The sequence below is a fragment of the Saccopteryx leptura genome, chromosome 2 (assembly GCF_036850995.1).
Source record: "Saccopteryx leptura isolate mSacLep1 chromosome 2, mSacLep1_pri_phased_curated, whole genome shotgun sequence".
NCBI classification, from domain to species: Eukaryota; Metazoa; Chordata; class Mammalia; order Chiroptera; family Emballonuridae; genus Saccopteryx; species Saccopteryx leptura.
The window spans coordinates 134,319,496-134,345,544 of record NC_089504.1 but is presented as its reverse complement, the minus strand read 5'-3'; the positions used below and the strand labels follow the sequence as shown (position 1 = coordinate 134,345,544).

At 40.3% G+C, this 26,049-nt stretch overlaps 3 protein-coding genes across 12 annotated transcripts in view; all 3 read right to left on the bottom strand.

Moving 5' to 3' along the window:
- Nucleotides 1-396, bottom strand: part of MRPS35 (mitochondrial ribosomal protein S35) — a 49,292-nt gene extending 48,896 nt beyond the window's left edge. Inside the window, exon 1 of the mRNA XM_066368872.1 lies at nt 255-396. Within this exon, the coding sequence (XP_066224969.1) occupies nt 255-366 (112 nt within the window). The 5' untranslated portion in view covers nt 367-396. The remainder of the gene's footprint in view (nt 1-254) is intronic.
- A 5,601-nt stretch (nt 397-5,997) lies between these two features.
- On the bottom strand, nt 5,998-8,831 carry REP15 (RAB15 effector protein). The gene has a single exon (XM_066368870.1). It carries the CDS (start codon nt 8,296-8,298, stop codon nt 7,543-7,545), a length of 756 nt encoding a protein of 251 aa, XP_066224967.1. The 5' UTR covers nt 8,299-8,831; the 3' UTR covers nt 5,998-7,542.
- A 134-nt stretch (nt 8,832-8,965) lies between these two features.
- Nucleotides 8,966-26,049, bottom strand: part of PPFIBP1 (PPFIA binding protein 1) — a 208,770-nt gene continuing 191,686 nt past the window's right edge. For 7 of the 10 annotated variants that reach the window (XM_066368859.1, XM_066368862.1, XM_066368864.1 and 4 more), the window contains 13 exons: nt 24,603-24,774; nt 24,076-24,108; nt 21,577-21,727; nt 21,139-21,267; nt 19,519-19,669; nt 18,696-18,807; nt 18,471-18,559; nt 15,214-15,336; nt 14,558-14,683; nt 13,172-13,360; nt 11,767-11,946; nt 10,974-11,039; nt 8,966-10,829 (listed from right to left, as the gene is read on the bottom strand). In XM_066368859.1, the coding sequence (XP_066224956.1) occupies nt 10,743-10,829; nt 10,974-11,039; nt 11,767-11,946; nt 13,172-13,360; nt 14,558-14,683; nt 15,214-15,336; nt 18,471-18,559; nt 18,696-18,807; nt 19,519-19,669; nt 21,139-21,267; nt 21,577-21,727; nt 24,076-24,108; nt 24,603-24,774 (1,608 nt within the window). In that variant the 3' untranslated portion in view covers nt 8,966-10,742. The remainder of the gene's footprint in view (nt 10,830-10,973; nt 11,040-11,766; nt 11,947-13,171; nt 13,361-14,557; nt 14,684-15,213; nt 15,337-18,470; nt 18,560-18,695; nt 18,808-19,518; nt 19,670-21,138; nt 21,268-21,576; nt 21,728-24,075; nt 24,109-24,602; nt 24,775-26,049) is intronic. The other 3 variants (XM_066368863.1, XM_066368868.1, XM_066368869.1) reach the window with 1 other exon arrangement.

Genomic DNA, 26,049 nt, shown 5'->3' with positions numbered 1-26,049 from the left:
CCGGGCCTCAAAGAGCGCCGGTTACAGGGGATGGAGCGGGCGATCTGGGAGCGTCCAGAGGCCCCAGAAGCAGAAATCTGCGGCTACGAATGGGGCCAAACGCGCGCCGAGGAAATCCCACGTGCACTGTTTTTCTACCTGGCGGGCCGGCCGGGGAGAGGTCAGTAAAGGACGCATCGCGGGCGGCCAACATGGGCCTGATATTCCGCTCTCTCATCTCCCCCAAAGCCCGGAGCGACGCAGCAGACACTCACGTGGATTTGGTTTCCGGGATAGAATGGTCGGAGACACCGCAGTGGAGAAGGTACGCAGGGTCCGGGCCCCCGGCTGCAAGGCCAGCCACACCGAGAGAGAGGCGGCCGCCATGGCCGCGACGACGGCAAGCTGGGAAGGACAAACGCGATCTCGCGCCAAGGGAACGCTACCGCGCATGCTCTTCCCGTTTTGCTCCGCCCCTCTGGTGTAGAAACAGGATACACGTGGGCCTGGGAAATCAGGGCCTGATAGTCAAAAGAGCATTCCAAAAGAGAGAAAAATAAGTAATGAAAATAAAATAGGCCTGACCTGTGGCGCACAGTGGATAAATCGCCGACCTGGTACGCTGAGATGGCGGGTTCGAAACCCAGAGCATGCCTGGTGAAGGCACATAGGGGCGTTGACGATGCTTTCTGCTCCTTACCCTTTCTCTTTCACTCTCCTCTCTAAAATGAATAAATTGTTTTTTTAAGAAAACAAAATGATTTTTTAAAAATTGAAGCAATCAGTCCAAAGACAGTTGCAGATAATGATCATAAGGGATGGAGGAAATAAGACTCAGAGGGCAAGTTTGGTCTGGGTGGGGCCTCATATGGCCCAGGGTCTACCCTACATCCCTGCTCCTTTGCAATTGCTGCTTTTCAACACTTTCTTGGATTAAAGAAAGTATTCAGCTAGTGCAAGTGACATACTCCAAGGGGAGAGGCAGTATCGGTTAGTAGTTAAAAGGACACTTGAGTTTAAAGCTTGGTTTTACCACTTCTAGGTTGTGTGAGCCTCATCAAGTTAATATAAACAAACGTCTGGGTACAATATTGGCATACAGTGAGCATCCTGTGCGCATAGGATATAATTGTCATGATTTGTTTAGCTTGTTTGTATATCAGGTTAGAATTACAAAAAGTTAGTATGCACCAGAACTTAGAAAATAATGGACATTCTTTATGAGTTCTCCTATTTTTTTTTACCCTAAGATGGATTAACATACAACCCTCAATAAAATTATCCTCTATTTTTTTAACCCATATGTATAATATTTAATCAAAGTACTAAATTATAATAACAAAAACAACTGGGAACAAATACAACTGATTCCTGGTAGGTGTACAAGTGGCAGAATAGGAGTATGCAAGTGTCCCAGAGCACTCTACCTGTTGTCATTCAGTGAGCCATGGGCATCAATCAGTATGTGAGGGGACTAAATGGCATGATAGGGACAGTATTTGTAGTAATCACCATTCTCATCTTTTCTGGCTTCTGACTATGGTGTATTAGGTGTATTAGTTTTCTAGAGATGCCATAACAAAGCATCACAAACTGGGTGACTTAAAACAACAGAAATTTATTCTCTCACAGTTCTAGAGGCTAAAATTTCCAAGTTCAGGTGTTGCCAGGGTTTATGGTTCCTTCTGGAAGTTCAGAAGAATCTGTTTATGCCTCTCTCAGCTTCTAATGGTTGCTGGCAATCCATGGCATTCCTTTGCTTGTAGACACATCACTCCAATTCCTACCTTTATCTTCACATGGTGTTTTCCCCTCTCCTCTATCTTTAAGATTAAAGGCATGGCCTTTTAGTCTGATGAATATGGAGTTTGAATCCTGGCTCTGTGAACAAGCCCACCTAATAGCCCTGAGCTTCAATTTCAAAGAAAATAGGATCAGTAATATCTTCCTCGGGATGGTTGTGATTGAGTTATATATATTCTCATAGATAAAGTGGCTGCTCAGCTGCTATCCTCAGAACAATGCAGACCCAAAGTAGGAAGAAGGGATGGCAACAGAACATTTTCATCCCCCACTGTAAAGTTGTAGTTAATTTGCTTGTTGTTCTTTTAAAAGCTTCCTGGCATCTTCTTTGAAATGCATCAAGGTGTTTGTCTTCACAGCAAATCTGGCAAGCTTCCTTGGGAACAAACATTTGGGAGAAACCGGACCTTAAGGTTAGGAAAGGAGACAGCCAATCTTGAAGGGGGCGAAACCAGGAATCCTAAATCTTTACCCTGTATCCTAAAAAAAACAACAAAACAGTCTGTGTGAGAAATTTCAGATAATTCCTAGAGGCACCAGGACCCAGCTATTCCTGGGAGATACCTGACAGTGGCTGTCTTAAAGATTTACCAAGGACACCAGATAGGGCCATGCTAATTAGGCCTGTGCTACATCAGAAGAACTTGCAAAGGAGTTGTTCCTGCAGCTGAACCCCCATCCTCCTACTCATCAAGTCTATGACCAAGACCATAAATCAAGATATGCTAATCTGCCCCTAGCCCCTATATGTAACGCTCCCTCCCCGCAGCTCGGGGCTGACACTTTTTGCTGGTCTCAGTCCACTTGCACCCAAGTGTTTTTAAAATAAATTTTCCTTTTGGAACACAGTAGCCTAATGTTTTCAGTGCCGCCCGCAATTTCTGCCTTTCATATTCCAGAAGGTGTAATATAAATGATGGCCACTGGAATTAAGCTCAGTCAATTCAGCAGCCACTTTTCTCTCTCGAGTTTGCATATTGTAGTACAATGAAGTGCAAACCCTATACTAGAGAAATTTAGAGACAAAAGAGGTATGAATCCCTAAAGAATTAGTTTATATTCAGAGAATTCTTAATTTCTCAGCAAGATGTTAAGAAACTTAGGTCCTCAGTCTATGCTTACTGTCTTTTGTTTTCCTCTTTCCCTAACAATAAAGTGGATAGATATGATTAGAGTTAATGGAACCAGAGAAGTACTTATCATTTTTCCCAGACATCAAGTGCAATAAAGTTTGTTCTATATTAAAAGCTAAAAAACCAGTCCTGGTTAGATAGCTCAGTTGGTTAGAGCTTCACCCCAAAGTGCAGAGGTTGCTCATTCAATCCCTGGCCAGGGCACATATAGGACCAGATTGATGTTCCTGTCTCTCTCTCTCTCCCTTCCTCTCTCGCTAAAATCAGTAAATAAACATTAAAGAAAACTTTTTAAAAATCATTTGTAATGCTATCAACAGGCAATAATATCTGGTTCATGCAGTATTTTACACGTACTACTGAGATTGTGCTCAAAAAGTTACTAAGAATTACATAATTTTCAGATATTTTTATTTTTTATTTATTTATTAATTTTTAGAGGAGAATGAGAGAGAGAGGAGGGGGAAGGAGCAGGAGGCATCAACTCCCATATGTGCTTTGACCAGGCAAGCCCAGGCTTTCAAACTGGCGACCTAGAATTACGTAATTTTCAGTTGGAAAAGATCTTAATGTGCAATCACTTATTCATGATAAAGAGTTTTTCTTCAGCCTTCATGACCAAGTAACCCAATACATTGTAGAAACAAAACTGGTTTCATGGGCATGTGACTTGCACTTAGAAGAGCCTTACGTGGATTAATTGGTGGTGGTGCAGGGGGTAGAACCTCAACATGGAGTGCTGAGGTCGCCAGTTTAAAACCCAAGGTTGCCTGACCAGGTGGTGGCACAGTGGATAGAGCGTCGGACTGGGATGAGGAGGATCAAGGTTCGAGACCCCGAGGTCACCAGCTTGAGCGTGGGTTCATCTGGTTTGAGCGAGGCTCACCAGCTTGCACCCAAGGTCACTGGCTTGAGCAAGGGGTTACTTGGTCTGCTGTAGCTCCACGGTCAAGGCACGTATGAGAAAGCAATCAACGAACAACTAAGGTGTCCCAACGAAAAGCTGATGATTGATGCTTCTCATCTCTCTCTGTTCCTGTCTGTCTGTCCCTGTCTATCCCTCTCTCTGACTCTCTGTCTCTGTAAAAAAAAATTTTTTTTAATTAAAAACGATTTTAAAAACCCAAGGTCGCTGACTCAATCCTGCAGTTTGAGCCTGGGGTCACTGGGTTGGTGCTGGTTTGATCTCCAGTCAAGGCATATATAAGAAACAATCAATGGATGCACAACTAAAAGTAGAGCTACGAGTTGATGCTTCTCTCAAAAAAAAGAAAGGAAGGAAGGAGGGAGGGAGGGAGGGCCTTATAGTTGGTTGTTTTAATAATTTTTGAACAAAGGACCCCTCATTTTCATTTTGCCCTGGACACTACAAATTATGTAGTTAGTCCTTGCGTAGCACAATTTTAAATATCCTGTTAATTTCTATAATGGGTTTTTATTATACTTAAAACCTAGATTAATCCAATAACTTTAAAGCAATTTAATCAAACAACTTCATTATTAAAAAAAGTGAACAAAGTGTGTCTATTAACAAGCATGTTAAATAGACAATATGCAATTACCTAGGTATGTTGATGGACTTTGCAACCTAAATATATTAAACATATTATGGTATATACAATATAGAGTGCTACTTAGACATATGGGTCTTAATCCTGTTTGAATGTGAGAATTACCTCAGGAGATACTAAAATCTAAGATGCTGATTGATTGGTCTAGGTTTGTTTAGAGTACTGGTGTTTTATTGTTTCTGTTTTTGTGTTAAGTTCCCCAACTAAATCTAATATGCAGACAAGACTGCGAACCATTGATGTCAGCCTTAAAAAGAACCAAGGATCATAAATTAGTGGAAAATGATCTACAACATAATTAAGTTTTTACTATTAAAAGGCACTTATGGATCATATGATTCTATTTGTATACACTATTTTTAATATACAGCACAGGTCTGGAAGGGTAAAGAGCAAACTAGAGGGAGTGGGTGCACACATGGAGGTGAGACTCTTGAAGACCTAACTCTCTACTTTTCCATGCTTGAACTTTTACACTAGAATGTAAAATAAGAGAATACAGCAAAAGCTTCAAAGTTTTTATTTTAATTAAAAATACGGTTCGTCTTTGGTTTATGTCATCCAGCTGTTTATAACATAAATACTTACAATTTGTACTAGACTTCAAAATCTTGGTAAACATAACACTTGAGTATGGAAAATGTCACAAGCATTGTCTTCTTTGAATTATACTGCTCACAAAAATTAGGGGATATTTTATCACTTCGTATTCATTTTGAAATATCCCCTAATTTTTGTGAGTAGCATAGTTGAAGTCATTCCCATTTTACAGGTAAAAAATGAGTTAAGCCGCTAGTCTTCGCCCGTAAGAGAAAAACCCACATCTGATTACAAGTGGAATACTCTCTTCACTATACTACCCCAGCTTCTGGATAGCTTACCCTACAGAGCCTTGCTGCAGACAGGGGTCACTATATGTCAAGGAAACATTAACTGGGTATTAAAACCTTCTAGAAACAAAGTAGGAATAATTATTTAACAACTTCAAGAAATGTCTTCTGGGCCTATTCATGTCCACTTATTGAAGGCAGAGGGCTTAAATGCTTTCCTTCATCTTTTGGTTTCCTGGGATGAAGGAATGTCAAAGACAAATTTAGTCCTGCCTTGTATATATTCTTATTATCTAAGGAGTTTGGAAATACAACACTCTGTGACATATTTCGTACCCCTCATCCAATCATCAGCAAAAGCTGCATCAACTATTCCTAAATCTGACCTCCTAACTTCTCCCTTCTCTACCACTTTGATCCAGGACACCCTTTTCTCCCAACTCATTTCCTTAACTAGCTTCCTACCTGCCCTCTGGGGCTCTGCGTCCACTCTTCACACTACAATCATCTCCACCCAGCAATCCAGTGAAGTTTTTATTTATTTTTCTTTTTTTCCAAGTGAGAGGAAGGAAGATAGAGAGACAGACTCCTGCATGAGCCCCAACCGGGATCCACCCGGCAAGTCCCATCTGGAACCAATGCTCTGCCCATCTGGGGTCATACTTACAACTAAGCTATTTTTATTGCCTGAGGCAGAGGTTCCATGGAGCCATCCTCAGCACCCAGGGCTGATGTGTTTGAACCAATTAGAGCCATGACTGCAGGAAGTGAAGGGGGGGGGGGGGGGAGAAGGAGATGGTCGCTTCTCCTAGGTGCCCTGACTGGAAATTGAACCTGGAACATCCACATGCCAGGCTGATGCTCTACCACTGAGCCAACTGGCCAGGGCAAGTGAAGTTTTTAAAGGCTCAGTCAAATATAAAATCCAGAGTCCTTACAAGTCTGTTCTGTTTGCTGGCTACTTCTCCAACCTCATCATCTATCACTCTGCCCTGGCTTACTCTACTCCATCCATACCAACCTCCTCAGCTATGCCTCAAATATATTGAATATACTCCTTTTGAATTTGCAATTCCCAGTGCCTAGGGCATTTTTCTAGATATCTGCACTGATGCTCTCTTAATTCAATCCAGACTTCTCGTTAATTGTCTCCTTCTCACTGAGACTTTCCTTAACTACCCCATATAAAATAGCACCTCCTTCATTCTCTATCCCCTTACCCATGCCTTTTTCTTTACAGCACCCGTTATATTTCTTAACATACATTTTAAATATAGGTAACTATAGTTATTTTATGCCTTCTACCACTAACAGGGAAACTTCCCCCAAATAGGGACATGGTTCATTTTACTGCTGCATTGGCTGGCATGGAACAGGCTCAAACATGTAGTAGGAATTTAGCAATCATGTGTGACTAAATATCTTTCATTTACACTTCTAAGCACTTTTTGCTTCTACCTTCTAGAACAGTAGGGAGAAAATTATTTTTCCTCCCCAACACTACTGTTCAAAATCCCACCCAGGATTTTAAACAAAGAGGGTTTATATATATGAATACATGACCCTTACTTACTGCAAAAGCTAAACAAGTGTTAAACATTAGTACAAGCGATTGTTATTGTTACATGGATTACTGTGTTTAAGTCATAGGTAAAGCTAAAATGCAAGCAGATCCCAAAGTAAATCCCACCAGGGGCTCTCTGTGCAGAGAAAGTAGTTTAGGGAGATGTCAGAGTGAGGACAAGGGTCAGAGGGAGAAAGCAGTGCAAGGTTTTGCTTAGCAGTCCTGAACTGAAACGTACTGCAAATGGAATTAAACCTGCTCTAGTCTTATGCACCACCTCCCCCTCCCCTTCTCCCCCCCACAGCAGTCACAGCACATTACAGTTTCAAGAGCTAGACAAATTATTTCAAATAAAGACAGTTTTCTTTTTCAAATCAAACTTTAAGGGTGACTTTATTATCCTCTTCTCCTGTTTTTATTATTGAGCAAATAAATGAAAGATAAAGCTAAATTATCAGTTTTCCCTACTATGTGGGCAGGTTTTTTTTCTCTCTCCATAATCATGACACTAATATGTTTTGACCCAGGTGATCATTTTCATTCATCGGGGGTTGGGGGGTGGAATCCCTTGCTGGGACGATGCAAGTAGATGAGATTGCTTATTAGAGTAAAATGTCTCTTTCTTTTCATCTTACAGGCCAGTACCATCATAAAAATCCAGTTCAGAGGATTCTAATATAAACCTTGCCCACCTCTCTCAGCCCATCTTTCTTACTCAGGCAATTTCCAAGCAGCTCTCTGACGGAGACACAATCTTCAGTCTCCAGGACAAATTGTGCCACAGCCCCCCCTCCTGGCAGACGGCCCCGCACTGCCTCACTTTTGACACTGTCCAGGATAACTCCTCTGATGTCTTTAGGCTTCCCTGGCACGCCAAAGACGATAAACAGGCCCAGACAATCCTCTCCTACCAAGTTACAAAATTCTTCCAGCTTATCACAACTACTCTTCCTGGAAGACTCCTCTGCCCTGGATTCTGGATCGGAGAGCTCAAACAGCTTAGATTCCACAGGGGCAAGAGAAGACATCCGCAGAGTCTGCACGGCCAGCTGAAACCTTATTTGCTTATCAGATGCCCAAAAGGTCCAAATCCAGTCCGCCCCAAACAGTAAGGCTTGGTGCTTGGTCATCTTGGTGGTGGTGAGCCAACCGTCAACTCCCTTTTCTTGGCAGAAAGTGACGAAGTGGATTAAGAAGATCTCATTCAGAGTGTTTCGAGCTGGGAATAGATTGCTCAGAGGATCCTCAAATCCAAGATACTCCTTCAGTTTCTGAGCTGCGTGCTCTATCGCTTCACTGACCACCTCACACACTCCAAGAAGCTCTTTGCTGTCCACGCTGAGAACCGCTTTGCTGTCCACGCTGAGAACTGCTTTGCTGTCCTGCAGAGCCACTTCTTGTGATGGTTTCTGCCCCATATTCTCTGCCCCCAATCAGTACTGCTTCCAAATCTAAAACATGTGAACCTCACTCAGAATGACTTCTTTTTCGGAGTAAAAGTCTTACAGCAAAGTCACATCTGTTAACGTGGTCTCAGTTTTCTAACTCTGATGCTCACCTGGTGTAGCTAAGCATATATACATACAGCTAAACAAACAGGTCGCCCTGTTTGCCAACTGGGAGTGTTGCATTCATCCAGATCCCTGGTGGTGTATTAAATTAGAGAAATTAACTTTCACAGAAAAATACCTGTTCTTCTTTAGTCGTATTCACTCTATTTTTAATATTTGGTAATCCTTTCCAAGATATGTTTCATCTTTTCAAATTCTAGTTAAATTAAAAATAGCATTTAATTCTTTCAAGAACCATATACTTCTTCAAATTTGCAGGTGAGTCATTTCCCTTGGCTTTCCAAGGGCCTGTCAGCCACAAGTCCTCATCCCCCAGCCGCCGTGTTTCCTTGCCTACAAGGTTTCTCAAACAAAGGTCTCGTATTTCTACCTGTTGATACATGCTATAAACTCCACTCAAAAAATGTTATGGGAGTTTGTGAATTGTAACGAGTTTCTTATTGTTCTCTATATCAGAAATAAAGGCTACACTGTCATTCTGAACAAAGGAAAACAAAGTAACAGACAATAAAAATATGAGGCAATTATCAGCTGACTTTATTTGTTTTCATATGGTGATACCAGCAGTGTATAATATTTTGTAAATAAAATATATATCATTAAAAAAGTTTTAACCTCATCACATATCATGGGTTATGTTACAATGTCCTGAATAAGGAATATTTGGCATCTGTAACAGTCTCCTGGTGTTTTCAACCAGGTCTGAATAGCAAATTGTCTTTCAAATGGTGACATATATCCACATTAAAATAAGACACAAGTGCATTAAGAGTCCAATACAGTTACCAAATAATGAAGGGTAGGGAGCAAAAGATTATTGTTAGCATCATATCATTTTAGTTATGAATAAATAGTAATGTAGTATTATAGGTTCCTTGACAAAAAGCTTGGTAAACTTTCTGAGAACCTGAAAGACCCTATCACTGACATTCAAATATAGTTTATAGGTAAGTCTACTGGAAATACCGCACTGCCCCTCCCATGCCCACGTGTGAAAACCCGTCTGGACCACAGTTGGCTATCATGTGCAATGACGTACTGCTGAATGAAAACCAGAATATTATTTCTAACACCCCTAAAAAGAATAGTAAGCACAGTATCAGTTTGAGCTGCAGCTTTCTATTTTCTTTATATAAAATGTTTGGGCCTGGTGCTACAGAAAAACATGAGCTACATTTTATTATCACAAGATAGCCATTATAAAACTAATTTTTCCAGCCTCAGAGTTGTTGAACTCTGATTGAGAGAAAATGTTCAAGTCAGCTTTTAAAAATGATTCCACTCATTGATAGACTGAGAAATGTACAATTAATAACACTAGCCAGATGATTAGTATTTTTGATGTAATGGTATATTTAGCAAAGAGGAAAATAAGCTTAATACTGTAAAGGTTTTTGATTTTTGTTTGGTTCTTCAGAAATTACTTCTACAAATTTTGGGGGAGCTTCTGAATCTGTTCAAGTTAACAGAATTTAAATGTTCCTCAAGTTCTTCCTTACAAATTAAAAGAATCCAAGATTAAGGCTGATCTTAAAAAACTAACCAATTATTTTGTGATGTGTCAACAAAGAAGGGTTATTTCGTATGTATTAATTTAGTCCTAATGATCAACGCTGTTAAAATTCGGCTGCGGAGAAAGATCATCCTGACCTGTCTAAGAACCAGCTGGTATGTGAAAAGTTTGATCACGGTATTTTTTTTCAACGTGATCTTTTTTACCATCTCCCTTATGCATGTCACAAAATAAAAGTTCTGTGTTCTATGTACTATATATATACATATATTTAGAAAAATATATAAAAACAGGACACACTAAGAGGCAAGTGGAGGTGAGGCTGGCAGGCAGTGGGCACACTGAATGCTTAAAGAAATCCCACGTTGATCGTGAAAGCATGTCACGTTCTGTTTCCATGGCTACAGAGCTGTCACATTGGCAGGACAGAACCAGCCACCTATGAATTACTGCTTTCCCCAATCCTCCACACTGTGACCATAACTGGAAACACGACGGTAAAGTACTCGTATTAAATGCAACATGTTAAATATAATATATCACAGATTTTTACATTAAATAGAGGAAAAACAATTACACTCTCATTCACCAGTGTCTCACTTTCCATGGCAGCTTTAAAATGGGCACAGAGCCCCTGCTTTCCACTTCCACTTCTAAATGAGCAGAAGTTGGGTCAACAGACAATACGCAATCTGCTGCTTGTTGGATATACTGCGAGTATTTAAGAAATAAAGTGGAAAGAGACCAAGGGCCCCTCAGGTTCCTCCAGGTGCTACGGTCAAACATTTGAGTCCTCATCAGTAATGCTGGCGCTGGGGGACTGGGCAGCAAAATCTTTAAACATGTCATCTTCTTTTAGCATGTGCTGGAAAACAAAGGAGATGGGCGTCACACACACTGCGAGCCAAGAGTGCAGAACTGCACGTTCCCCAGTATACGTGCAGACCCTTTGGAAGTATTTTAAAACATATTCTTAGAATAAGATCTTAAATTCATTTTACAAACTTACTGTTAGGTTGTTGATGCCTTCAGAGAATGCACCTATCTGCCTCACCGTCCCTTCTGAATCTTCCATCTGCAAAGAGTGTATATATATATACGTGACAAACTCATTTGCACCATTTCAAGGAAAGTGTGGCAAAATGAACAAAATTCTAAGAAGAATACAGCAAGTTGTACTGAAGGGGACAGGAGCAACAGAACACTTCTGATGAGAATCTCCTTGCTCTACGGCAATTATATAGATGTGAAAACTTAAAAGAAGCATTTTACTGGCACATCTAGACTAAATGCTCTGATGCTGACAATGGCACCAAAGGATTATTGATTAAAGGGCAATATTCGGTCCCATGATGTCATACTGAAAAGGCTAAGTAGTAAGAGCTCTCCATTCCTGACTTGCTTGAATAGTCAAATTTCCTTAATACTGAGACAGTATAACCTAGGTAAGTAGCACAGGGTTTGGAGCCAGCCTGGCAAGTTGGAATCCCAGCTCTTCTATTTTGGGTAAATTACTTAATCTCTCTGGGCCTCAACGTCCTTATCTCTAAAATTAAGATAAGAATCTTAATTCTCCTCCCTGTGTTTTAGAATTACCATGAACATGAATATATGGTAAGTGCTTAGGATACGGCCAGGTATGTAGTTAACAATCTGTAAGTGTTCACCATGATTTTATTATTGTCTTCATTTTTAGGCATTTGAAGAAACCTTTCTTGCTTAGTAGACACAGTACAGCAAGTTTCCACTTAGTGTTTCAATGCTGGAAGGACTTCCGAACAGGCATGTAATGCTGCATTTACCTGCTCTAACCGGTCCAAATCATCTTCATCATACAGGTGCATGTCCAAGCCAGCTTTAAGTCCTTTCTTAGATCCACTTCCTGACGCCTGTCCCAGTTCCATTGGACAGATATATTCTTCTCCATCTTCCTGTTTCTTCTTTCTCAGATTCCCAAAATTGCTGAAGGTAAGTTTCTTTGGCTTTAAAAGAAAGAAAACAAAAACATTCAGGGATTTAATAAAATTCATATGACAACAAGGACTAATAACATGCATAATTTAGTTACTCGTTTCATCATATAGAGAAAAAGCAACTGAATGATGAAATCTGACGTACCCAAATGATCAGTGGCCCCCATTAAGAATCTCAGAAGATTACACTTGCTCTCCTATTCACACCAACTAGCTGAGCAGTCACAGTGATAAAAAACAAAATATGCAAAGAACCTCAGTTTTGCTTCAACAGGACTTAATGTAATGAGATTTCTCTGGACTAAATCCAAGTTTGCAAGGTGTTCCAATCTAAAATCAGCAAAAGAAAATGACCCCTGCTGTATTTTCCTTTTGGGTGAGGCTGCCTGTTATGCCCCAGGCCAGGATGGCGACAGCTAAAGGATCCCTGCTCTTCCAGAGAAAACACTTCTAGGGATGATTAGAAGAGAAACTCCATCTCCGTCACTGGGAAGTCGCTGAGTCTGTTAAGGAGATGGGGCTGATGCTGAGAATTTATATAGAACAGAATCTCTCAGAAGCTTCAAACCCAACACATCCTTTGGGAAAAGGGGAGCTGAAGAGAAAGTATCAAACAGGTAGAGAGGGTTTAAAAAGACAAGAACTTGATACACATTTGGGAAGGAGGCAATAAACCCTATCTCCGCATTAAGCTGGTTGAGATAATACTCAGGAGAGTTAACACAGTAATGATTTCAAAGAAGAAAAAGTAGTCTCAACTTTGTATGATCTAGGAATCCAGGCAAACTAGAAATATCCATTCTCTGCTGGTCTACCTTTTCCTAACTTGCAAGGTTGGTCAATAAGAAGCCAGACAAGCTGAATCTGTATGAGAGGAAATGCAACTCTTATATTTGATTTGTCCACAGCAAAAATAGGATAACCACAATCAATACTTGGGCCCAAGTCATGGGCTCTCTGCCTTGGCAATGTATCAATTATAGAAGCCAACGTCATGTTTTTATTATTGTTAACACTAGTAAAATAAACGATTTCAGCAAAAATTCCCCCAAAAGGAAACCTTCACAATTGCATTTTATTCATTACTCTTAAAGATGTATATACCTTCAACTCTTTAACTCATCCACAAAACTTAGTAAATTCCAGAAAATAGGATAGCTAGGTAACAGAACTGAGCTTTTGCTTTCGTTTTGGTTTAACCAATTATTCAGTACTAATACGAGCTTGAACCAACCTTCACTTTGGCAGTGGCTGTTAGAAGTACGTAATCTGGTAACTCCATGGCATCACGCTTCTGATGCTGGGCCTCAGCGCCGATGAGAAGGTTGAAATGGGTGGCCAAATGTCTCCGCAACAGGGTCTTACTCGGGGGGATGTTCAATAACTGAGCCATTGTTTCTACATTAAAACGAGGTTCTAGAACCTGTAAGAAAAATAAAGATTGTTTAAGGTGCCATATATCACACAGGTCTGCACTGTGCTTTATAATTTGCAAAGTTCTTTCATTTAGTTATCTCCAATGATCCTCTCAGTGAGATATAGACTATGGACTTTAATCTTTAATTTTTTAAATCTTTTCTTTATTTTTGGCCCCAGCTAGTAAGAGGGAGAGATGGTCCTGACATCCAGGCATTACTAAGTTAGGGCTTCTACCTCTGAGGTAGAAGTGGGCATTTGGAAGCCCACTTCTTTCTAACATCTGCATGCAGAAACAGGATCTGCATCTTCACAGACTTTTTTTGCAATTGATTTTTAAAGGGGAAAAAGAGGAAGAGAGAGAGTGAGAAAGAGAGAGAAGCAGGAGAAGTAGGAAGGTTCAACTCATAGTAGTTGCTTCCTGCAAGTGCCTTGACCAGGCAAACCCAGGGATTCGAACCGGCGACCTCAGCGTTCCAGGTTGATGTTTTATCTACTGCACCACCACAGGTCTCACAGAGGTTTAAAATATGATCATATGAGAGCCAGCAGCCAGATGTTATTCAATATAGATGAGGAAATGCCCTGGCTGGGTAGCTCAGTTGGTTAGAGTACCATCCCCATATGCCAAGGTTGCAGGTCTGATCCCTGATCAGGGCACAAACAAGAGAATCAACCAATGAATGCATAAACAAGTGGAACAACAAATTAATTTTTCTCTCTCTCTCTCTTCCTCTCTCTCTAAAATCAATTCTAAAAAAATGTTTAAAAAGAGGACAATGAAAGATATGTGTTTAAATCTGACCTGGAGATATAGGATAGTAAAAAGCAAGGGAAAAAATACTCTTAAAGTAAATATTCACTAGATATAGTACAGGAGTGTTGGCCAGTGGTCGGCAAACTCATTAGTCAACAGAGCCAAATATCAACAGTACAATGATTGAAATTTCTTTTGAGAGCCAAATTTTTTAAACTTAAACTATATAGGTAGGTACATTCCTTATCGAAGTAGCACCCGCACATGGTACTCTATGGAAGAGCCACACTCAAGGGGCCAAAGAGCCGCATGTGGCTTGCGAGCCACGGTTTGCCAACCAGGGGGGTTAGACAATTTTAGGATTATAATAAGTAAACTGGTAATCTCCTACCCATTAGACTAAAGGAGGCAAAATGACAAGAAGTTTATATTAAAACCAAGTTTTACCATGAGCCCTCCATGGACACCACTGCCCCTAAGATTGGGGGCGTATTCCGCCAAGTCCACAGAGCGCAGCCACTCCATCACCCGATGGTTGGTCCACTGCTGCACCTCTGACGGGGTGATGCTGTTCTGCGGGAACAAGGAGCCACCAAGAGCTTCAGTCATCTACTGTGGGATTCCCAATACAAAACCTGCATGTCTGTCAGAGAGTCTGCCCCACAGAACAGAGTGGGAGTGGACATCCCACTAAATGTTTAGAGACAGGGTAAAAAAGTGTTTGCTAATTTGACTTCTCTTTGAGAAAACTTACGTCACTAAGTTTTGAGCTTTTCTTACACACTAGTAGAGCGGTGCCGCAGGAAAGGGTGTCTTTATAGTGACGTTGAACTGTCTGACTTAAAAAGGTAGGACGATAAAATACACTCAAGAAAAGGAGAAAGGGAAACAAAACCGCAATCCTTGGCTGCCGTGACCCCAGTAGAACCATCATGGGAGGAATGGAAGGCATGCAGAGAAACACAGCCTAAAAAGTAACGGCTGACGTGAGGCTCTGAGCACGCCAGAAGCCCTCCCCGCAGGCTCAGGGGAACCGGGTCTTCGTTTTGCACACAGGACGGGCACGGGCATGGGAAGCGCACACCTTCAACCTCAGATGCTACCTCATCTGATGGCCGCCTCCGCAGACAGTTTGGTTCAAAGTTATTGATCCTCAGGACCTGGATGGCCCTTTTGATGCTGAGATGATGCAGCACACTCACAACCTTCAAAGACAGTAAGTCATCCTGCAGAAAAGAACAAAGAGCGGTGCTCACTGGACAGGGGGACCGCCTCAGGGACATCTCAGAAAACGCACACACGAAGTAGAAGAGCCCCTCCACCAACAGACCCAGAGGGCCTGTCATTGTGTTCAAAGCCTTTATTTAATAGCAGGACCTTTTACTTGTTCCAATCAAAATCTTCTCTGGGACCCCAATGTATAAGAAAACCAAAATTAATGTTGTTCTAACTAAAACTGACTTTCATCTACTTCTCTCTCTTTCAGACATTCTGAGAAAGGAGCATAGGACCTCGTGGCTCTGAAAAAGACAGTTTGAAAAGCACTCGCTGGGTCACTACAAAAGGTGACCTGCTTTGATAAAGCAAACAGCTAAGAGTGAGTGAGGTCCATTCATGAGCGAGGCTCTTTTTTAATTGACTTTACTGGGTGGCACTGATTAATAACATTACATAGGTTGCAGGAGTGCCATTCCATAATACATCATCTGTACTCTGCACTGCGCTCACCACCCCAAGTCACGTCTCCTTCCATCACCACTGGTCCCCCTCTACCCTCTTTGACCTCTCCCTCCCCCTTTCCCTCCTGTAATCACCACACTGTAGTCAGTGTTTATAATTTCTTTTCTTTGTTAATTCCTTCCACTTTTCACCCAGTCCCTAAACTCCCTTCCCTTCTGACAGCTGTCAGTCTGTTGAGTCTGTTTCTTTTTTTTTTTTTAGTTTATTTTGTTCTTTAGATTCTACATATAAGTGAAGTCATATGGTACTTGTCTTCCTCTGAGGCTTGCTTTTCTGAGTTAAGACACATCACAGTTTGGGGGAACCAGAGGAGTGACCTTTACCATCCCCCCAGCCTCAGAAACCTCTAGTTCTAGATTTCTATGCTTAATCCAGCAGATATCATGGAAATTTTTGGAAAAATCTATGTCAACTAAAGCAAAGGTCCTGGTGAGAGTTCTATGTAAAGAATTGAAGATGTTTTAAGTATCAACATGTATCAGCCATCAACTCCTTCAGGAATAACTTCCACCAGTCTGTGGTTATTGGTCACATTTCAAACATACCAAACACACCAAAACAAAGTACTTTAGAAGAAGTTGATTTGGGGAGCAGTGTCAAGATAAGCACGGGTCAACTTCCAAATACACCCAGAAAATAAACAAGGAAAAACATCCATTTTAGGCACACCTTACTGATAGCACATTTCGTGTGCAGAAAAAAAAAATTAATCTATTATAAAAATATTTTTAAAATATTAGGCAATCAATTTAAATCCTTAAAGGCTACTAACTGAACAAAATTATTTACTAAATTTTTTCTAGATTAATTTCTTAAAGGTAATGCCTTATAAATTAGAAAGGCTATTTAATATATTTAATCTAAGATTGAAGCACCCAGTTAAAACATTTCCACCTGGGCCATTTTCAACTAACTCAAATCTATCAGATGCTTTTAAAAATCTAAATGTATATTTTATAATATAAATAAAATGTTAAATTATTTTAGATTAAGGAATTTTAAAAATAGGGGCCATTTCCTTTTTTAATCAAAACACTGTTTTGGATTTTAAAAAATTTTTTCTTTTTAAGTAATTTTAGATTTACAGAAGAGATGCCAATAATAGTACAGAGAGTTCTCTATACCCTTCACCTAGCTTCCCCTAATGTTAACATATAATATGTATCCATCAAAACTGAGAAATTAACACAGACAATAATAAAATTAACTAAACCACAGACTTTAGTCAGATTTCAACAGTTTTCCCATGAAGGTCCTTTCTCCTGTTCCAGGATCCAATCCAGGATGCCATATTAAAACAGATTTTCTTTTTATGACTTAAAACTTCTGGGGTCAAATTTTCTAGGTCATTTCTTCTTTTATAGCCATGAAAGTTATACATATACTTTTTATGACTGTAAGCCTCAACTGGCTCACATTCCTCGGGGACCATACTTAGGCCCAGGGAGGCAGGCAAACATTTTCTGGGTTTGCTCCAGGCAGAGCTGTGAGCTGTTCAGTTCAGGGATCTGGGAAGAGCCTAGGTTCAAATGCTGTAAGATTTTCTACTACTCTTGGTCAAGTTATCTAACTGTTTCATTCCTTTGTTTCCTCATCGAAAACCTGAGGATAACAGTCAAGGACTGTTAAGACATGAGTATTAATACAAGTAAGGTGCCTGGCACACAGTAAGTGTGCCACATACCACCTGTCAGTGTCACACAGTGTGCCCACCAGGATAATGGACTTTGGTTGAATGATAGAGAAGAAAAAGAATCCCAGACCTGATCTCCAAGTTTCTTTAATATTGGAAAATTCCTACTTAAGTTATCTGTTTGAAAACTTTCAACTTATTTAAAGGAGATATTTATGGTAACTGAATCCCTAGTCCAGTTCATAAAAACCCATTTAAATTAAAGTATGTCCGGTAGAACACCAACAGTACTATAGAACCCAGAACCCGTTCTCCTGGAATCCACCTCTCCCACTGTTGTACAGGGGGACGTCCTTCTGCCCACGCGGAGAAAGGCCAGACACGTGAAATAATAATGAAGGAATCAGAGTGAAAGCCTACCCCCCTCCGTCTATACCCCATGGACTCCTGTCCTAGCAGAACTGGGCAGAGGGAGAAGGGGCAGAGAGTTCCAGGTAACAGCTCTCAAAAGAGCAAGGGCAGGGAGAAGACAAGTCCCTAAGGATTTCAGGTTAGAAGTTGAGCTTTTCTTCATGCTCACTGCACATAGGAATATATAATTTAGAAACTGCCAGGGATTCAAAACTCTACATTCCATTTTTAAAATATCTTTATAGGATATAATTCACATACTATAAAATGCACCCATTCAGAGTGTACACTGTTCATGTCTACAATGTTGAAAATACATAAAATCAACTTTCTGTTAATTTAAAGGAAACAGTTTCATTTAAATTAGCTGTCAAATTTCCCAAGGCTATTGCAACCATCAGATCCTACAACTTCCACTTAACAGGAAATATTCCCAGCCCTTCCTCTCACGTTAAAGCAACACATTCAAACTCAGATGGAATCACTGTGAAAACACTGTTATTTTGCTTACTCTGTGCCTGTGTTTTTCTGAGAAGAACAATTTTACCCCCCAATCCCCAGGAGTGAACCACTCACAACAGTCATGTAATGGAGCATTCGACCATCCACCCGTCCTTCATCAAACTGAGTCTTGTACTGGGGGAGACCAATGTCGTCCAACCACCCTAAAGGAGAGAAATCTTTGTCGTTAACGTGTCACAGGAAACCCGTTCTTGTGATTAAATAGAAAGAAAAAAGAAGCGTTATTTGTTTATTTACTTCCTTACTTATTTATGAATTTAAGAATGTAAAGCCTCTTACTAGTGACCCAGTTGAAATCCAGCTTTCCGTGGTTGGTTTCCTCCTCAGACCCCAGGGCCTGTAGTGCCAGCTGGAGTTTCTTTCGATGCAGTGGATGCTTGATTCCAAGTTCCTGAAATAATAAACAGACACACTGGCTTTACTATTCTGTCAATACGGGCTGGATGCCACTGGCAAAGGATGAACATTCCTCCAAAATGAGGCTAGCATCAAAGAGCCAACAGTTGCATTCGATCAGAAGACTGAGGCGGGCTAGTCAAACGCTGCTGAACAAAAGGCCCCTGGAAAGCCAAGGCCACTGCAGTTAGTGTAGGGGCCTGTGAGGTGTTCTCTCCAGAAGGCTCTTTCCTTCACAAGATGGGACCTGCAGGACGCATAATAGGAATTCTGCTCTTATTTTGTGAAAAATGTTAAATAATTGGGAAGAAATGTTTTAAAAAATGGAACACAAAGTGTAGGGCTTTCTTTTTTTTTCCTTTTACAAAGTGAAGCTGAATTGCATATATTACATTGGGGAGATGGGCTAATGATAAAGCCACAAAGCAATTTTGAGAAATATGAGCTTAAGCTTTATTATTACAGCTATACAATTAGTTTTTATTAAAATGCCCAGTGGCTTAAGTGTTTCATAAGGAATCATTACAACGAGGTCCTTTGTTTTTGCTTCTTGAAATAAACAGGAAGCAGGAAACTCAGACATTTTCAAGAGTACTCACTGGCTCCCCCCACCCCCGGCCCCTTTATAAAGAGTAGAAAACAATCCTACATTCATATTCCGTATATGTCAGATCTCATTATGTAAACAAAATAAAGAAGCAGTCACCTTCTCTAGATCTTGCTGAGAAGCCTGCAATAGCGTTTGGCCAGATGCAATCCAGTGCTTGCCAGGATTCAGGTAGGACCCCAAGCCCTGTTCCACAAGCCAATTGCAAACTTGCTCCTTGGTCCATTTGGCAAATGGCATATCCAAGTCACTATAGAAAAATGAACAACCGCATGAAAAACAACTCAAAGCCAGTCCTGTGGCTTATCATCAAGCATGAACAACTATAGATTCAATAGATATAGGAATTTCCTGGTGATACACATTTGACCGTGAAAAGCTTAATTATCAGTACATATTTGGAAGAGGAAGTGGTACTGGAGTTGAAAGTGACCTTGTAAGACCACAGTCTTCATTTCACATGAAACCACAAAAGATTCAATGTGATTTAGCAAAAACATGTTCTATAGAAGACTAAGTTGAACCAGCAAGTCAAGTCATTACACTAGTTTCAACCAATATTGTTTGAAGACTCAATTCCCAAACAAAAAACACTAGGTCAGATTAAAAGAAACTCAAGTCAAAGTTGAATTAAGTTTGGAAGAATTACAGTTTCTCTCCAGATGGTAATCAATGAAAAGAGGGCAATATGCCACCACTGAGTATAAGAAAGTATAACCAAAGTAAATTCTGTGTTTTCTCACTTTGACACACAAATATTATTCCTATTGGGGGGGGGGGGGGTGTGGTGATAAGTCTTTTCTTTTTAATCAGCACAAAGAGGTCCTCTACTGTGTACAAAGAGAACATATGGCAAATTAGAGTCTTCAGTGTTTGAAGAAGACTACAGAGTTTCCTCATTGATGAAACTCAGCCTTCCACCTGAATGGGAGGGGCCACGTTTTAAAAGGTTGCTAGCCCACTATCACTTTAAAAAGATTTAGTACCAATGATTCGTGCTATGTTTGCCAGCCCCACCCTTTTTATACTCAGTAGGTCAGTGTAGTAGTTCCAGACCAGCCCTGAACTGTGAGAAGGGTGTTGGCAAAGTTCTTAGAGCTGTAACAAACAAAACGTTACATAGACCTAATAAATTTAAGATTTCTCTAGAATTTATGCCTTTATGTGCTTCCACAGACTCTATTAGTCATTAATATTTATTGAACAGTTACTATTTGTCAGATACTTAGCATATATAAATTCATTTATTTCATCTTCACAACCACTTTTTGGGGTGGGCACCAATAAACACTATGAGAAACAGGCACAGAGCATGAAAGTCGTTGCTCAAGTAGTCCAGTTTATAATAAGTTAAGGTTAAGGCCAGAAATCCGATCTAAGCAGTATGCCTCTAGAATCTATACTGTCCCATCTTTGCAAGGATGTGCATTAGAACACTTATAATTATTTTCTTTGAAAATGTAAATCCAATCATCATTCTAGTACAGATGTTGTGGACACTATAGCTGTAGCTCTTCACTTGGCTCACATAGCCCACATCTTCTGTACAGATGTTTGGCAACTGTTTTCAAATTACACTGCTCAGAAGATGGTGGCTCCTTCCACTAAGTATGGCAGTAAGCAATGGATTCAATTGTGCAACCTGGGGACAATACTAATACTGCAGGTGCTCACGAGGCCCCGTGAGATAGAAAAGTCCATTAGTTTGGCTATTCTTACCTATTCGATTGTCCCAAATCTCGAGACCAACCAAGTCGGGGCCCAGCAGTTGCCCTCGTCCCTCCTCTTTTGAATTCAGTTTCAGACATGTCATCTGGGTTGAATGTAGTCGACTGACTTCTCCTAAGTCTGAAGAGAAGATACAACACACATTGCCTGGCATTAGACCTTAAGAAGCCTGAGACTTTAAAGTTAATCAGACCATTTTTAACTGGTGCATACATTTGAGTGACTCTTTGTATGTCATTAGAACAGACATTTGGATTTAAACTTTGAGACTCAATGAGTTAATAAATCCCAAATCACAATCTTCCTTCCAGAAGAGGAACACAAAAGCTTTACGAATTCATATCCATTTTCAGCCAATTTTCCACTTATTCCAATTTTTGAATGCCCTATAAGACAAAGCTCATTCCACTTGCTCTCTCTGTTACTCACTTTCCAAAAAGTTTCATGATGCCTCTGGATTTCTTTTTGGAATCTGGAGATGATGGAGACATCTGGAAGGGACTGCTCCCCTGTGAAGCTTTTGGACGAGATGATACACCAGCCAGGTCTAGATGCTCGGCTGTCTCCTTTTCTGTGTCAGCTATTCCAAGAAGAGAATACAAATTCAATGAATTTTCTTTTTATTTTATTTTATTTTATTTATTCATTTTTAGAGAGGAGAGAGAGGGGGAGAGAGAGACAGAGAGAGGAGAGAGAGACAGAGAGAGAGAAGGGGGTTGGAGCTGGAAGCATCAACTCCCATATGTGCCTTGACCAGGCAAGCCCAGGGTTTCAAACTGGCAACCTCAGCATTTCCAGGTCGACGCTTTATCCACTGCGCCACCACAGGTCAGGCAATTCAATGAATTTTCATATATTAAGTGAGCATGACTAGATGTTAACTTTCTTGGCTTCAACAACTGGTAAGAATCTTCTACTGGTCTATAAACCAGTGATTTACAAAGACCACCCTGCAAATATTAAAAATAGTACACAAATATATGTTCTGCTCTACATCACTTGTGTATAAAGTCAATTAACTTAAAAATTACAATCCCTTTGAGAATCAAAGATGTGACAGAATTGTCATATTCTTTCCTTGAATGGTTTAATGAAACTATTCTCAATCTTGTTGTACCATTTGGTACTCTTGACTATTTCCTATATCCATCAGCCATCATCTCCTTTAGCTTCTCATCATGACACTCTCCTAGACCTGTCATCTGATAGTTCCTTCTTTGCTCTAGGACCCTGTTTTCTCTTGCTCCTCCACTCTACTCCACTCCAAGATTCTAAGTTCCCTCTGCAGGATCTCTTGAAAAGCTCACCCACTCTGTGCTCAGCACAAATAATGGCTTCACTCAATAATAAACAGTTGGCATCAAAATCGCTGGGCCTCATCTTTCTCCCGAGCCTCAGTACCTGAATGCTGTCTATATTCCCAATTTGCACTGTGCCAGGGACATCTTGGACTCAGCGAATTTTCCGTTCAATTTTCCCGAGTCTTCTCTTACTGCCCTTATTTAATATTATTATTATTCATTAATATGCTCCTTGCACTCCAGTTCCACTCTTTGTCATTTTCTTTTCATTCTTTTCTCACCTTTGGCACTTATTTCAAATCAGTTACCAAGTTCTGACAATTCTTCAGTCAAGAAACTTATTTCTGTTTGTAACCTATTATATCCTAGGCACTGGAAGAAGAATGAACTAAATATCAACACATTTTTCTTTTGCTATAAAATTAGTGCCTGCCGATTCTGTCTTACCAAAAATAACGTCCAAATTTGCTACTCCCAGATCTCCAGGCAATAACTATTTTAGTTCTTTTAGCTGTTCCTTAAAGGGTGATCTCACACTAGCAAACACAAGGGCTACTGTTTCTTCAATGTGAGATTTTACACTTTTATAGAGAAAAGTAACAGTTGTCCAAAAATCACAGGAGCAGTGGCTTAGAAAGATATAAAGGTTGCAGAGGTTGGTTTTTCTATGAAGCGGAGCTGTGGTTATAGGTTATAATAAGCAGCACTTGCCTCATAGCATCGACAATATCTTCCTTCTAAGAAAGATAAAACATTTGAAAATAGTTGTCTGACTGAATCAGTTCGTTTTATTCACCCAGTGTTCACTTTAGACATGTAAGGCTACAAAGAGAGTGGAGTCACCTTTGATGACTCACGTGAACAGGTAAGTGGGTATCTATACAAGGTAATAGAACCTGTTGGTGAGACCCACAGGAACCTTTGCATTCAAACCCTACAGCCGTGATGGGTATTGGTGCCTGTGAAACGTTGCCTAGCCCACCCTCATTTTAAAAGCATCTCGTTTTTACTTTGAGGACCGTTTCCCTTCATACTCCATCCTTTAAAGAGGAAAACTGAGCTTCCACCTCCTAAAATTACTTCAGGGACAACTCCTCAAATAACACCTAAGGTTACCTGTGTCATCACTAAATGTTACTTCTAACTTCAAAGCAATAAAATGTCAGAGGGATGCTCCCTTAAGAGAAGTAAGTCTAAAAAACCATTTTCAATGTCTTCTACAGACCTCTATTAGGCTAAAAGCATTTCTTTTCGGAGGCTGGGGAAAGTGGAAATGTGGAGAAGGAACTGCAAGGACCTGTGGTTAGTGATAGGAATTGTGCTTTACAGTGAAAGCTGGGATTTACAGTGCAGGACACCTGCCCGGCACTCCGGGGGATACTGTGCACTTCCGGATCCCCCAGCTACTCGCAAAGTGTCGTCAGCATTGCTTAAAACAGCATTTCAGCTTGGAAGCCAAGGCTCTACAGAGAGTCCTTTTTAACAGAAGGTGGAAAGAAGACTCTGGAGAACAATTTTTTTTTTAAATTGCTGCCAGCTCGCCTTCTAGAGATCACAGATGCCAAGAGCAGGGATTAGCTCGGTATGGAGTGCAGTGCTGGCCAAAGTGCATGCAGGGGTACGGTACCTAAGGTGGGTGCACTGGCACTTCGGTTACGGTCTTCAGATATCCCAACAACGCACACAATCACACGCAGCCCAATGGAGAGAACGCAGAGGGATGACAAAATGAAACAGAGATCAGACTCCTACACCCAAAATACACACAGTGGAAGGGAAGGCAAACACCACACTGGGCTTCCGGTGTTACACGCAGACTCCATTAGTAGTATCAACATGGGGTTAAGTTACCCACTTGGAAAACAGATGGGAAGCTGTTTATAATAAAGTCACAGGAAAGAATCATGGTTTCAGGTCTTTCTTCTGGTGACACCCCAGAACAGAGAGCAGGGTGAGAGTCTACACAGAGCTACCTTCATACCACTGGATTAAGTACACGAAAGTATATTATATTTCTTGCTAATTTTCTCCCTAAGGCGCTCGCCTCCATTTCTGAGATAGAGAAATGTATAAATAGATGAATAAGGGAAGGGAAGAGACTGATCCCTTCCTTGTTCTGATGGAATCCAGGCAAAGGCATTTGGCTATACGTACCCAAGTTTGGGGCACTTGCTGTCCTCTTGTTACTTTTTATTTTAAAAAAGCCACGACCAAAGGAAGATCTGCCTTTTCGCGTGCCAAAGGGGTTATCATCCATGGACGCCCCATGTCCTGGAGCTTTGGGAGGGAGGCTCCCAAGTGGGCTGCTGTCCACCGGAGCTTTATCCTGACAGGGAAGTAAAGACAAATGAACCGCACCAATGCACACAATTATTAGTACATGCCAGGCGTGATGCTAAGTACATTACACACATGATTTTATTAAAAGACTAACAAAACTACTAAATTGATTAGGGATATCAAGTGCCACATGAGAAGCTCAGAAAGTCAATATTGAAAGCTACTTAAGAAACAACAAACACACGTTTGTCACTAACCTATAAACCATGCATTTAAATCTTAGCGACTTTAAGTATTAGAAGAGATACAGAAATTCTCAAATATTATTTGCCTCAATCCCCCCAAAATACATGGAGACAAAGAAACTAGGATAGCAAAGGACTTCTTAACTTTTCCAACAATTATGACACAGTTGGCTAAAATACAGTTTACATTCTTTATGATGTAACTACATGAAGAGAAGCCCAATATAACATAATTATTCTACAAAGCAGGCATTAGTCCTAAGCCTCTAACCAGGCAGTGAAAAAAGATTATATTCCCAGTATTTTAAATACTCTTCTCAAAGAATAATAAAATGAAGGCATAATCAACAACCCTTTAAAAAATATTTTTGAAATGGGATTCTGGCATATATTCATATCTTGCCTAAGAGTTTTATTTTAAAAAAATAAAATATTTTATTTTAATCCATATCTGGATTAACAATTTTCAAAAACTGTGATACATTCAGATACATTTAACTAAAATGAAACTCTAATAATTCAGTATTTCTTGGTTGATTCAGAAGCTACTTCAGATTTCTTCAATATTATAAGGTCTTTATTAAGAATTTCAATTGCATTAAATTATGCTTTTCAATATTGCTTATTTTTTGTGCTTTCTGGTTACATATGTGAATTGGCAATTACAGTATAGTAACATGGTCTGCTATATTACTTCAGTATTATACAACCATGCTTTGTTTGTTTTCATTTCTCTAACTTCTCTCGCCCTCTGTTCCTCTTCTTTGCAGAGGTGAAGAGAAGGGCGAGTTGATACAGGCTGTTAAAGTGGTTGGTTCTTTTTTCTCTCCATATCTACTGCTCGTAGTAACTGGCACTAATATCTATATCTTAACACAGATGTCAAAATCACTCAACTATTGAATTGGCAAGGCAAAAGGAACAGAGGATGACTTTAATTACAGCTGTGTCCACTGTCTGTACTTCGTCAGTTATACCTACATTATGACTCAAGGCACTGAGAGCCAACAGTCAAGAGATTGCATCAGAAGTAGCCTGTTTACCAGACAGTAACCTTTACAAGGTTAATGATCGAA

Coding starts and splice junctions, on each gene's coding strand:
- REP15 (XM_066368870.1), bottom strand. CDS start 8,298: ATGGGGCAGAAACCATCACAAGAAGTGGCTCTGCAGGACAGCAAAGCA.